Below are 12,737 nucleotides of genomic sequence, written 5' to 3'. Positions count from 1 at the left end.
AAAGAGCATGTAGCATTGTACTGGCAGAGAATTACACTGCTTAACCAAACAAAAGCATCTGCTTAAGGAAAAGTTTCAGTGCAAATCAAACCACAGATCTTCGCCATTTCATGTACAAAAAAAATTCCAGACTTTAAACACTGCTACTGGAATAGAAATGTCGGGGCTGAGAGAATGAAGGACCATCCTAGAGAACCCATGGAGGAATTTCTGGTGTTTTCATTTTTACCCAGTTATTAGTACCCAGTTCCTGTGTACTAGTATGACTGGAGTCTTATTTGGCTGCATCACGTCCTATATAAAACCTGTTTTTCAGAAAAATCTTGGAATTTCTGGGTGAAAGGGATCCCAAAACAATTAGCAGAAAGATTTTTTTCACCACAATGCTTATTATGAAAATGAAAGATGGATTTAAATTTCAACACAGAATTAACTTAAAGTTACACTCCTAAAAAACCTAAAAGAAAAAAAGAAATACAGTTATTGATGTCATAAATTAGAAGCATTTTGTTTCCCCAATTTCTTGCATGGATATGATCACTAATTTAAATATAGAGATTACTAGGTATAGTTTTTCTGGTGTTTTTTCTTTGGTTCATCCCACCCCCCGATCAACATTTTCCTAAACAGTTGTTTCTAAATTATTCAGTGTAATAAAATAGACTCCCCACTGATAATATGGTTGGAAATCAGGACTTTAATCAGCTATTAATATTGTGAGACAGATTTAAAGGGCTTTTGAAATTGAAGTCAAAACAATAATAGGTTTAAATGATTAAAAAGGATTAAGAAAGCCAGGAAAGTTCAAAGCCTGTTAATCACCAGACTGTGGAAAACTATGATCATTTAATAGGGTCAGGCCTATCACTCTGGATTTAAGCATATAGTAGGGGCCTTGTCAAAACAGTTTTCTTAACTATAAACTAGTAAGCTAAAAATTTAAGACATCTAAATGCTTCTGGTATACAGCTAAAGAAAAATGTTTTCTCAGTAATAATTTTTGAAATATCTGACTGCAAGCACCTTTGAACAAGCTGTACACACTGTATTTTTTTTTAAATTGGTACTCTGAATTCTGTACTCATTACACTGGTAGAAATATACTTGGATGACCTTTAGTAACTTCATTAAGGAATAAATCATTAATTCAATTTGTGCAGAGCTATAGGCAGTTCTGCTTAGAGACTGAACTCTAACATTCTTTTAATATTATTCCTTTGAGCCTTCACTATTCAAACCATTTCTTTAGTCAAACCAGTCATCTTGCATTGTTTCTGTTCCGAAATCATAACCTAACCTTTACATACCTATTTTCTTCAATCAGAAATAAACATTGGTTTGTAGTTGAATTCATTTTGATTATAAACACAAACCAGCTTTCACAATCTTGCATTAAAGTTTCATTTGCATAAAAACTTACCAAAAAAACCCAACAGAAGTAATATGTACATAATCTGAACAGTAATAAACTGAAGGGTTCCTGTTCTCTTCCTTGTTATCCACAATTACTTGTTATTAGCACTTTAAAATTTATTGTTCGGACCAACTTGTACCAGTTCTACAACAGATCCTGTCAGCACTAGTACTGAAAATCCCCAATACCTCACTGCTGCATAAGGAGCTCTGCTTTGAGAAGGAAATTGTAACAGAATACCATTCAGGGAAGGCAGAGTAGTGTGGTTGTGGACGCGATCCTGAGATTCTCCTGCCTAGATTTATGGATTATTTTAATGATTTCTTCTACATAAAGACTCTCTGTATGCCATATATGAATAGCACTGCCAGCTACTCAACTGAGCTTCTTTATGTTTGAAAACAAATCCTTCATCATTTCTTCTAAGGAGAAGGCAGACTTGTAAAGCAACGTGCTTTAGGTGCCAGGATGAAGTTCAACGGGCTCTACTTCTACAATAAAATACAGGTTAATACATTGGACAAACTAACCAAGGCAGTAACATTACACTGTTGCAAACAAACCAACATGCAATACATTTCAGAACTGAATTACAGCTTTGTCCCCATACTAGATCTGTTCTGTCTCTCTCTCTCAAAAAAAACCAACGACGAAAACAGAATTTCTAACATACAGTTATTTTAATATCTCTAGTACAAAGAAAGAAATGCCACATGAATAAAAATCAATTAAGACACAGCAAAAGACAATTATTCTCCAGTGAAGAACTCATAAACCACAAAGGCAGCCCAGAATATTACTTTCAAGCAGTAAAATCCCCCACAAGGAGGATACTGCAAGTGCTGAGGCTGTACTGAATCTTGATTGATGTTAAATACTTTGTCTTAAAAATGCTAAGAATTGACCTTTTCATCATTCATAGGGACACAGAGAAAAATGGTATATCATATTTAAGGCAAAATGCATTGCTCCATTTAGAAATCATAAGGAAACTAACAGCGAGTCTTACATACCAGTTAAACTGTATCTTTTAAATAAACAAGAAAAAGTTTTAAGGTTTATTCCATTTTCCTGTTACGCAACTTTATGGATGTCTTCCTGTTTGTGACAGGCTAGGCAGAAGTATCAATTCCATACTATTATTGCAACCTAAATGAGTCTTTGTGCTGCCTAAAAGCTAGATCTCTTCCATCATCTCAGATGCTCTGCATCTGAGCACTTGTTACAGGACAGTTCAGCTTACAGAAACTTAAACAGAGAATTGTCAGGGAGTTCATGTACTTTAATGATGTTCTTAAACATGTTTAGTTCATGTACTAAAATGATTTTTAACACTGACTGGAGCAAACAGCAAGCTACAGACAAGTGTTGCAGCTACTGTGAAATTCTAGCCATGCTGAAAGAACTTTTCTAAGCCACTAAAGGCCTTAGCTTTATTGGAAAAAAGTGGCATATGGACAATGGCAGAGACTGTTTCTTTACTGCACTGAAAATTTCAATTTAATCCTAAAAAAAAAGAAGGAGCAATACCAAGATGGAGATTCAGGGAAGAGCTCTTGAGAGATCAACTCCTTGCTCTGCTACCGCTAGAGGATCAGACATACCGAGAACAGCAATTACTGCTTCTGGGAAGAACTGTTCCTCCCCCTTTCGCCTCTAGCCATAGCCACTGTTTTGCATCTTAACCCTTCACCCACAGTGGTAGCTGCAACATCAAGTCCAGACATCCAAGGATCTGGCAGAGGAAAAAGGGACTGAGGTATTTGGACAGTTCCTGCTATTTATGGCCCAAAAGAACTTCCTGCTTTGGCTGAATAACAGTTTTGTCCCAGGGCTGGTTGTAGAAAAAGGTGTTTCGAGCATTTCTAATTTTGTGAGTCAGCAAAAATTTGAAATTCAAAATATCCTCCTATTTTGTAAAGTTGCCAGGCTTCTTTTACTAACTTTTGACCCTAATTTACATATAAAACTTGAAATGCCCTACTTTTGAAAACAAGTCAGCTACACCTCAGATGTTCTTAGCTAAAGAGGAATTTGTAGTTGGTGCTTTCAAAACAATAAAAAAGCTAGCAATTACTAAAGCAACTTACTCATCTTAATTAATTAGGTATTTGAATGGTGGAATATGTTGAATACAACTCTACAGTTTGCCTTAGCTCATATATGCTAGCCATGTCCCTAGCACAAAAGCTACTAAAGAAGTCAGGAATTTTGCGCAGGCTAAGTTTTGCTTTCCCTAAGTAAAGATAGCTAATTCCCAGCCCACAGTCCTCTGAAATGTAATTTCCAACAACTCCGAGCTTGTGGAATTCAAAACCAAAATGGCTTCAATGAAATACACTGGAACACACTCTTGCAAAAAATGAAGTTATAGCAATCAGATTTGGGGGAAGGTCTTCAACCTCTTTTCCACACAGCAACTCTACAGAAAAAGTTCCCAAGAGACACATGAGATTCTGGAACACTTTGCCTCTTCTACTGGAAGGCCAGGGAAATATAAATATTAGAAATTAAAAGATGTACATTGTAACTACAGTTCTTGTCTTGAAAAAGAACAGATAAAGTATGCTAGCTCGAAGCCACGTAAAAGACACTGGGATTGAAACATCTGCATCACCATATACCATTTTTATTTTTCTATTAACTTAATATCCATAGTTGAGACTGCATGCCACCTTTACTTGGAGGGGTCAGGTCATAGTTTCACTTCTCATGAAGGAAGATGACCGTACGCTTCCTGACTAGAGTGATAGCATAATTTTACAGTGATCTTTATCGCCTATCTTCCTACCAGCGGGAAGCTCCTGTTGCTTATAAAGAATAAGAACCAGCTTCAACACTAAATAAGTAGCCTCAACAATACAAGGATTGAAAAAATGTCCACGGTAATATTTGTATTTCTATAACTTCTTGCTACTGTTCACTTGTTACAGCTTGTCATATTAGGTAGTCATATGCTCCCCTTTATGCTTTGTCATGTGCATCTCAGATCCTTGCACTGAAACTTAATCACTTTTGCTGTCACTTCACAACAAGAGAAAAAATGCAACAAAAAAAATCACTGGAGCAAGCTGGAAAAATAATCACCCAAAATTGCTCCTAGTCTTCATCTGATAGTAAGACAGACATAAACCCACAAGTTTAAAGTGGAACTAAAAAAAAAATGAAGATAATTTGTATGTTAAAATTAATTCACGCAGCTTGCAAAGGCACAGAGCTTTTCTGAGTGCAATTTTTGAGCTGTCCTAAAAGATATAGCATTGTTTTATAGGATTTGGTACAGGTTCAAAATAATAATCTAATGGCATAGTAGGACACACAGCACAAACATCTACACCAGTGACTGATGAACTCATCAGTGAATCTCATTATAATAATAATAATTAAAAAAAACACAACACTTTTACTGAAATATTCTATTATCCTATTAAAGGGGGGAATCAAGGGTTTGTGAAATGAAAGATCTTTGTCCCCAGCTCTGCATTTAATCTGAACTTATTAGGGAATGAAGTCTACAACACAGACTTGGTCTCCCGTAACTTGGAGTATTGATGGTTCTGCCCCGACAAAAATAAAGTAAAATAGCAATCAAACAGCTGGTTTACTCTTCCCCAGCCCTTGACTAAGGGAAAACAAGAACACCAGTAATTAAGAGGAAGACAAGCTGCCTCCACCCTCTCCCTGTGGCTGCAGCAGAGACCACAGGTCCAACACCCCAGAAAGGAACAGGACAAGAAGAGGCAAAGCACAGAGCAGGCCTGGACGTGATTATGTGATGCAGAGCACAAGTGTAGTATCAGGGATCAAGAGCAGCATAAGCACCTCATAACTTAGGTTACAGTTAACAGTAACACTGATGTGGTATTTGCACATTGTTCAGGAATAGCCTGATGAAATAGCAAGTTACTAAAAAGAAATGTTAAAAATTAGTATTTACTTTCAAGGGAAGGACAGAATCCCTCTCACCTTGATAGACGTAACTTGGGAAGAAAAGCTATTGAGATTGCAAATTGCCTGACCAGAATGAAGCAAAACCAATCAAGTAGTAATGAGCATTATAGTTTACTTAAATGTCTAGTTTTTTAGAAAACTGAAGTTTTTAAAAAGCTGAAGGTATTCCAACCACTTCAAAAATGCTATCATTAAAAAGTCATCTTTTCTAAGAGATGACAAATCAATTTCCTCTACAGTTAAAGAAACTGAGAATGTGACAAATAATTGTTAATTTTTGACTGGACTTTTCTATTCTTCAGTTCACAAGTGATCAAACTGTTCCACTATATTACTATAGTAACTAGAAAATAACTTTAGCCTTTCCTATGCTGTTGGAAATTTTGGGTTGGAGAAGCAGGATGGGCATGGGAAGCAGTATTAAAATCACATCTTATTACCCTGTAATTAAAAAGAATGCCTGCAACCATACCCAGCACATGAATCACAGGTTTTATCTACTTTATCCTAAATAAAAATCAATCTTGCAATTGCACAATCAGGAAACTCTACGATGAAAAGTTTTTCAGTACAAACAGCAAGTACCACTTCCAAAGAGAAAGTTGTACTATCTGGTTTTGGATCAACTCCAGTTCTCTACTGAGAAACCCAGCTTTTTCCATCAAAGACATCTTCAGCAAGGGTCTTTTCATTTAATATTATTGCCTAGTCAAAAACAGAGACACTCAATTCATAGAGTTCTTTCACTTAAAGTTCCTTGTTTGCATTGAGGAGGCAAATGGAACCCTGTATTTCATCATTTGCGTTGTAACGCAACTCCCAAAGTTTTGTTAAACAAATATTTACTTGGGAGTGAAGGGAAAATACAGATAAGCCCGGTGTGTGTGTCAGTCTGTCTGGTATCTCAAGGTTATTCTAAAGAAAACAATCCAAGAACTAGACATGTTCTAGTGACATGTATTAAATTAGCAAGTTTTCTGAATAAATGGAAAATTTTAAAAATGAAGTTATGATTTGCAGTTTATTACTAAGCAAGTAGTTAAAGTGAAAACACACAATAAAGAGAACAGATAACAAGCAGTGGAATATTTCCTATTCATGAACACGCTGCATCCTATTTTACCGGTAAATAAGTAGTTACAAGCTCTTCTATAATCATTGCTCAAGCTCAGTATACCCTGAAAACATCACAGCTCCTCATGCAGAACTTTGTCCTTGCACAGGGTAGATTTTTCAAATAGCCTTTTCCAAATGGAGGTTAATTAAAATCTTTCACTCACTTAAACTACAGTTAGCTAAATGCACTAGGAGAAATTATCAGCCTTGTAGAAAGCTCTAATTATGTTGTCAGGAATGCTATCAAATTTATAGGCACGTTAGTACTGAGAGGACCTTTTTAAGACAGCCATCACTACCTTAAGTTTTTGCAAGCAAACACTTAAGTTTTTTATAAGTTACCAGCAGTCAGATGATGCAATTTGGCTCAACAGTTTCAACAATGTTCTATGGTCAGACCCTGAGGTAAGCTAAATTGACTGCTACAGATACAACTCAAAACACAAGGTAATAATAAAGAACCCTCAGCTGTTCAGCTTCTCTGCCAAATCAGCCAATGCAACAGATACTTTTAGTAGCAATCTTTCACAAGGATTATTGAAACAATGGAACATTATATAGAAAACTATCTTCAAAGGGACAACAAGTTTTAAACTTATTACTATGTACTTTCCATACATTCAGCACCGTACAGGCAGATAACACAATGCCCAACTCAAAGCAATACAAAACCCCATTAACCTGTCCCAGAGGGTTGATGAAGCACACAAAGACAAAGTAAACACAGTAGTGAAACTGAAAAAGTTGTAAATCGTGGGGGGGGGGGGCTTCTCCCACTTAAATCTGGCAGCAAAGTCCATATCTGCAGCTTGTGCATTCTGTGATCCTGCAACCTCCTAGTACAGGATCACCACTTGTCTTTCTCAGTCTCCAAGCTCACTCCACCGTGTGTTTTTTGGGGAAGGGCTTGTTTTGCATTGAAGCCTTAAGACTGTGTTGAAACCTGAGTTTGGTGAACAGGAAAAGATTCACTTCTGATTGTGTAAAAGCTATTTAGACCCTTATCCACCTTGTGAGGGTTACCTGAATGAGTGGTGTTTTGATTTTTTTTTGCTATGGGAAGTTACAAAGGCTTCTGTTAGATACGAGCAAAGGTGCAAACTGAAAATGTTAAGAATAACACATGGCAGAATGGCTAAAGCCCACAGCTATACAGACCAATGTAAATTTAATGCAAGTAAGCAAATATTTTTCATTTCAGCTGCTTCTCAAACCTTTTCCTAATTTATAATCCAAGTTCCCACAAGAGTGGAAAAAAGATCAGATATGTACATCATCTTCACTTCCATCACAGCAAGCATTAAAACAGCCTCAAACAAGAAAGTTTAATTTACCAGATGTCAACATTGCACTATTAGAAAAGTTTGTGCTTAACTAATCCATCACCCTCCAACACTACTCTGCAGTAAGGAAAGGTAGAGAATGACCAAGCGTCTTGGAATCTCCAGTAACAATCCAACCACCTTCAATGCTGCAGACAAGTTAGTAGCGCACTGCAGGAGATCCATACCCATACTTGTGACATTACAGATCACAATGACAGCATTTCTTCCTTCAGTGTGATGACACTCTCTTTTCATACATTAACCATCACCACCACTCCAAAACACAAACACACTTCGAAGACCCCATTCATTCTTCAAACCTGTTTTCCCAGTGAAGAGTAAAAAGAACATAAACCCATTTCTTGGTTTACAGATGGTTTGTATTTACAACAGTGTCACAGAGAAGGCAGAGAAGAGAACTAACGAGCAGATGATACAGGACATGGAGGCTATTAAAAACTACAGATCTTTACTGATCTTCTTCAATGAACTTGTGCAAAGATTGCCATCGGCCCTGATTTTAAGGAGGAAAAAAACAAAAACAAAAACACACAAGGAGAAAAAGACTTGGATGCTTTGACAACCGGTAAGTAAATCAAATAGCAGCTTGTAATCCTGGACAACGATGGTGATCAAATAAGCAGTCTGGAGATGACAAATACAATGGAATTCGGCATCCAGACTAGTAAACATACCTCACTTCATGAGATCATGGCTCTGGTCAAGGGCCCAGAAAATAGACTGAAATAACACAATAAGCATCCTTAACTTTGATGTGAGAAATAGGACATATATCATAATTTTCCCTGTATCTCCACTCCTTTGTAAGAGCATGGGCTGAAATATTTTATAACTTTACATGCTTATACAGGTGCTGGCAATTACAAATGTTTTCCTCACCTTCTCACTGGCTAATTAGGGAAGATACAAGGTTTTCACATATTTAGAAGTTCCAAGAGTAGCATAATAATTCTGTCAACATGAATTTGTCAATAATGATTCTCTCCACCTCCTCAATTCATGCAGTCATAGACCCAAATGTTAGACAACAGCAAGAGAACAGTGTCTGTGAACACACACTTCTCAACCGCTGGATGTGCACTTGAGGTGACAAGTAATGACCAGATCTCTACAGCCTAAGAATTAACCATAGTTAGATAAATGTCAAAAAACTAAATATTTGCAAAACAGAGTGCTCTAGGGGGAGCAATGAAACAGATGCCATCTCCTAACTTTAACAGCAGGACATTGGAGTATTTACAGGAGTCAGCAGTACTGAGTTTCTATGGAGTCTTAAAACATCACGGCCATGTTAATCAGAATTTCTTTGCCAGCTTTATTAGAGTTTAATGTACGTAGTGTAGATTAAGTTGTTATTAAATGCCTGTTACAGATTCAGTAGGCAAAGGAATCATTCCTGTTAAATGTCGCAGGTAGAACCAAGTACACCAAAAGCTTTAATGAATACCTGTTAGCAAAGTTACTTTTGCAGATTAGTGTAGCTATAGTTAGCAATTCACCTACAAAGCATCAATCCTTTTTCTATTCTTTCCCCTCCCACCCATAAAAAGCTGCTCTTTGAGCAAGTATCTATATCCTAGAAAAATTAAACAAAAATAAATACTGTTAGGTTATGTAGTTAATGTAAATTAAAAAGAGACACCCTCCCCCCCCCCAAAAGGGTATTTCTGATATTTGTTTCATGCAGATACTCAGAAAAACAAAGGACATACAATGGACTATATTTACTTCAAGACTGCTCTCCAGCTCTGTGAACAGAAAGTGGTTTTGGGTATCACCCGCTTTCAACAGTGCCAGCAACATTGCTAACACTTTTTCAGATTGTCTCCCTGAAGAGAGATAAGAAATGAGACCCAGAGAACATAACTACCTGACAGAGGCCAAAGCTTCTCTGGCTCAGGTAATGCCAGACTGCCAATGTGGTCTGAAAAGCTCAGACGGGCACAGTGAAGTTCTGTTGCGATATAAATTAAGACCATCTCTCCTAGAAATAGTCTAGGAAAGGGTTAAAGCTTTCCAAAACTTGTCAAGAGAGTGAAAGGCTTTGGAGTCCAGATTAAACCAAAATCCACCTTCAAAGAAAGGAGACAGGGCTGTGCTAACAACCCAAGCCAAAAACACCCACCCAACTCTCCAATACTGCTCGTTTCCTCAAACCAGTATTACATGGCAGCAAGCTGTTTCAAATCTGCCAGGGGTAGGACTGCATTAAGTATTTATTTTCAGGTTTATTTAGAACATGAATTGTAGGCTATTTAAATATTGTTAAAAGGACCACTTGAGACTTCCTACACAATCTTACACTGTTTCCATTTGCATTTTCTTAATAGAAGTTACAAAAATAATCTGGTTACAGGACTCATTTTAATAATCCCTCATTTCATTGACAATATACATTGATTAAACTTGCAACATCAAGTCCTTTATTCTGAACAAAAGTATTTACTCTTAAAACTGGTTATACATGAGAGGAGGATAAACTAACAGAAACAGTGAAAAAGTTAAATATATAAAATTCTTATGGGTGTTTACTTAAACTCTTTCCTCATTTTACTAAGCTACCTTCTCAAGTCAGAGCCCAGCTGGCTTGATGGCCCCATTAAACATGCCCATCCAGTTCAAGAGGTGAGACACAGACTCCAGAGTTACTTGATCACTGCCAAGATACCAAGAGCTGACACTACGTGGCTAGAGATGGATGCACATGGTGTTTGACAAGAAAAAACAGAGAGACTAGGCTGGTATGATTGACAACTTCTCTGTCAAATGCTTCACAGTCCTGAAATATCTACATTCTTGCACCTCCCTGCAGCATTTGAATAGAGAACTTTATTCTAGCAGTTGTTCTACAGCTAGGTTTGCTATTTTATCTCCCTTCACAAGCTGAGGAAGCGTGGGATTTCATTCTCATTTCAGGAAGTATTGCAAAAGGTAATTGGACTTAAGAATAGAAACATGCTTGTCTGTTTGTTAAATGGACTACTATGCACACACTCAAAAATAGGGAACTAGAAATAAAATCAGGTGCGTGCGAAGAAGACAGACAAGCTTCTCAGTTTTCAGGTTATAACCAGAGCTATCACGCTATCAGCAAGTCCCCTGTGAAACTGTTGTTGGAGGACTGCTTATTGCTTTAAATAATGCAATACTCCACAAAGGCATTTTGGCAGTAAAGAAATGCTCACAGAGCACATGCTGTTCCACGAGATAATTTAACTTGTCTGACAGGACTCAAATTTGAGTACATAATACTTCTAATTTTAAAATTAAATTGAATTCTGCAAAGCATATCAGGTCCAGTGAAAAGCACAACGCACTCTTGCAGGATTTCACTGCTGCAGTATAGATCCCACCACCTCTTTTACGACAGCAATTCATAAGGATTAGTTGGGGGGTATTGTTGGGTTGGGGGCGGAGTCATTACTTATGTTCAGAGACTGGTTTTCAAGTTATTTCAGTAGAAACATAAGGCAGAGAATTACATCAGAATAATTTACTTGTTCAGAAATCAAGTCTACATCTTGAATGTTCAAAGTTCCAGATGTTTTTGAGATTGATACACTCCATTACATTCTTGTCTTTTGCCTCCAGCTTATAATATTCAGGCTCTCACTTAAACACACCTTTAGAGAAAACTTGAGTGATAAAATATCCATTGCAAAACAAATTATTGATATTATTAAAAGCTTCAGAACAAGAGATTTGTGGCTGACAGTACACAATCACAAATAAAAACTCTGCATCTGTTCTTCAGTTGGTGATGTGAAATTTATTCTTGATCCAGTATTCCCATTAATAACTAGAAGAACAACTAGAGAAAAAAAATTACTAGCACTTTAAAAATTAAACAAAGAATTGTGAGCACTCTGAAAGATGAAATCAACTTACTGATCACTTGCAAACAAGAGAAACAAAGCGGCAACAACTGGAAAAAGTGAACTCACGCAGAAGGATTTAAAAGAGCAACTATATTTTACACCTCTTGAAAAGACATGTCTCTAAGCTGATCAGAGGATGAGTAAGCTTAATGCCAACAGCAATACACAAACAGCAATTCAGCGATATGGTTATATGGATGGTAGCATAACAACTAGGCTTAAGCAAGATAACAGACCACATGGTCCTGTTCTTGACTGATAAATTGGAATATTAAAAAAAAAGGTACACTTGCACAACTTTTCTTGGTGTGTTACAGAAATGGCTTATTTGCCCCAAAGTCATCACTGAAGAAAGAAAAGAGTGCTGTAATACATCAACAGTAGCACACAAATATTCATACAAGAGCTACCTACATCTTACTGACATTGACGATTGCTTCCAATTAAAGGCTAGCAAAGACAGCATGAAGAGACTAGAATAAATAATTGACAGAAAACAGTAAATATCAAAACCACATGAAAACACTGAAGTTTTTCATTGACACTACCACCACAGCTTCATACAGCTAGAACAATCAAACAACTGATACAATGTCGGCTTCTTTCAGCATAAGGCCAGAATCCCACAGAGATCAGCACAAACTTAGCATTACACAAGCAGGTAGTCCTCCGTTTATTTATAGGGATCATTGTGGAAACAAAACTGACATTAAAAAAAAATAAAAATCAAGACTTACTTGTCAAGGAAGTCCTTGTCCACAACTGCACAGATATCAAGCAGAGGATTTCCCATTCCAAACAGGACATTTTCACTGTAAGAGAATCAATTATTTCAAGTCAGCTTAGCGTTAGTTTAATGTTTCTATGTTGAAGACATTTTTTATTAGAGAGAAAAGTTTTTCTTGAATACAGCTATGGAACAAAAAGATACACATTTTGCCCAGCGCCGTAGTCACATGAAGAGCTGGCACATAGACAGAGTTAAATTTGAGTGAAGTATCATCCTACAACAATCATCTTTGATCAATATAC

General features: G+C 36.8%; 1 protein-coding gene across 1 annotated transcript in view; it reads right to left on the bottom strand.

Moving 5' to 3' along the window:
* ADK (adenosine kinase) overlaps window positions 1-12,514 on the bottom strand; it is a 288,796-nt gene extending 276,282 nt beyond the window's left edge. The window contains exon 1 of the mRNA XM_009322457.1: window positions 12,443-12,514. Coding sequence (XP_009320732.1) covers window positions 12,443-12,498 — 56 coding nt within the window. The 5' untranslated portion in view covers window positions 12,499-12,514. The remainder of the gene's footprint in view (window positions 1-12,442) is intronic.
* Window positions 12,515-12,737: the final 223 nt, after the last annotated feature.

Source organism: Pygoscelis adeliae, unplaced genomic scaffold (genome assembly GCF_000699105.1).
Source record: "Pygoscelis adeliae isolate BGI_AS28 unplaced genomic scaffold, ASM69910v1 Scaffold244, whole genome shotgun sequence".
Taxonomy (NCBI): domain Eukaryota; kingdom Metazoa; phylum Chordata; class Aves; order Sphenisciformes; family Spheniscidae; genus Pygoscelis; species Pygoscelis adeliae.
The sequence above is the reverse complement of the archived record's forward strand: the minus strand, read 5'-3'. Positions and strand labels throughout refer to the sequence as shown.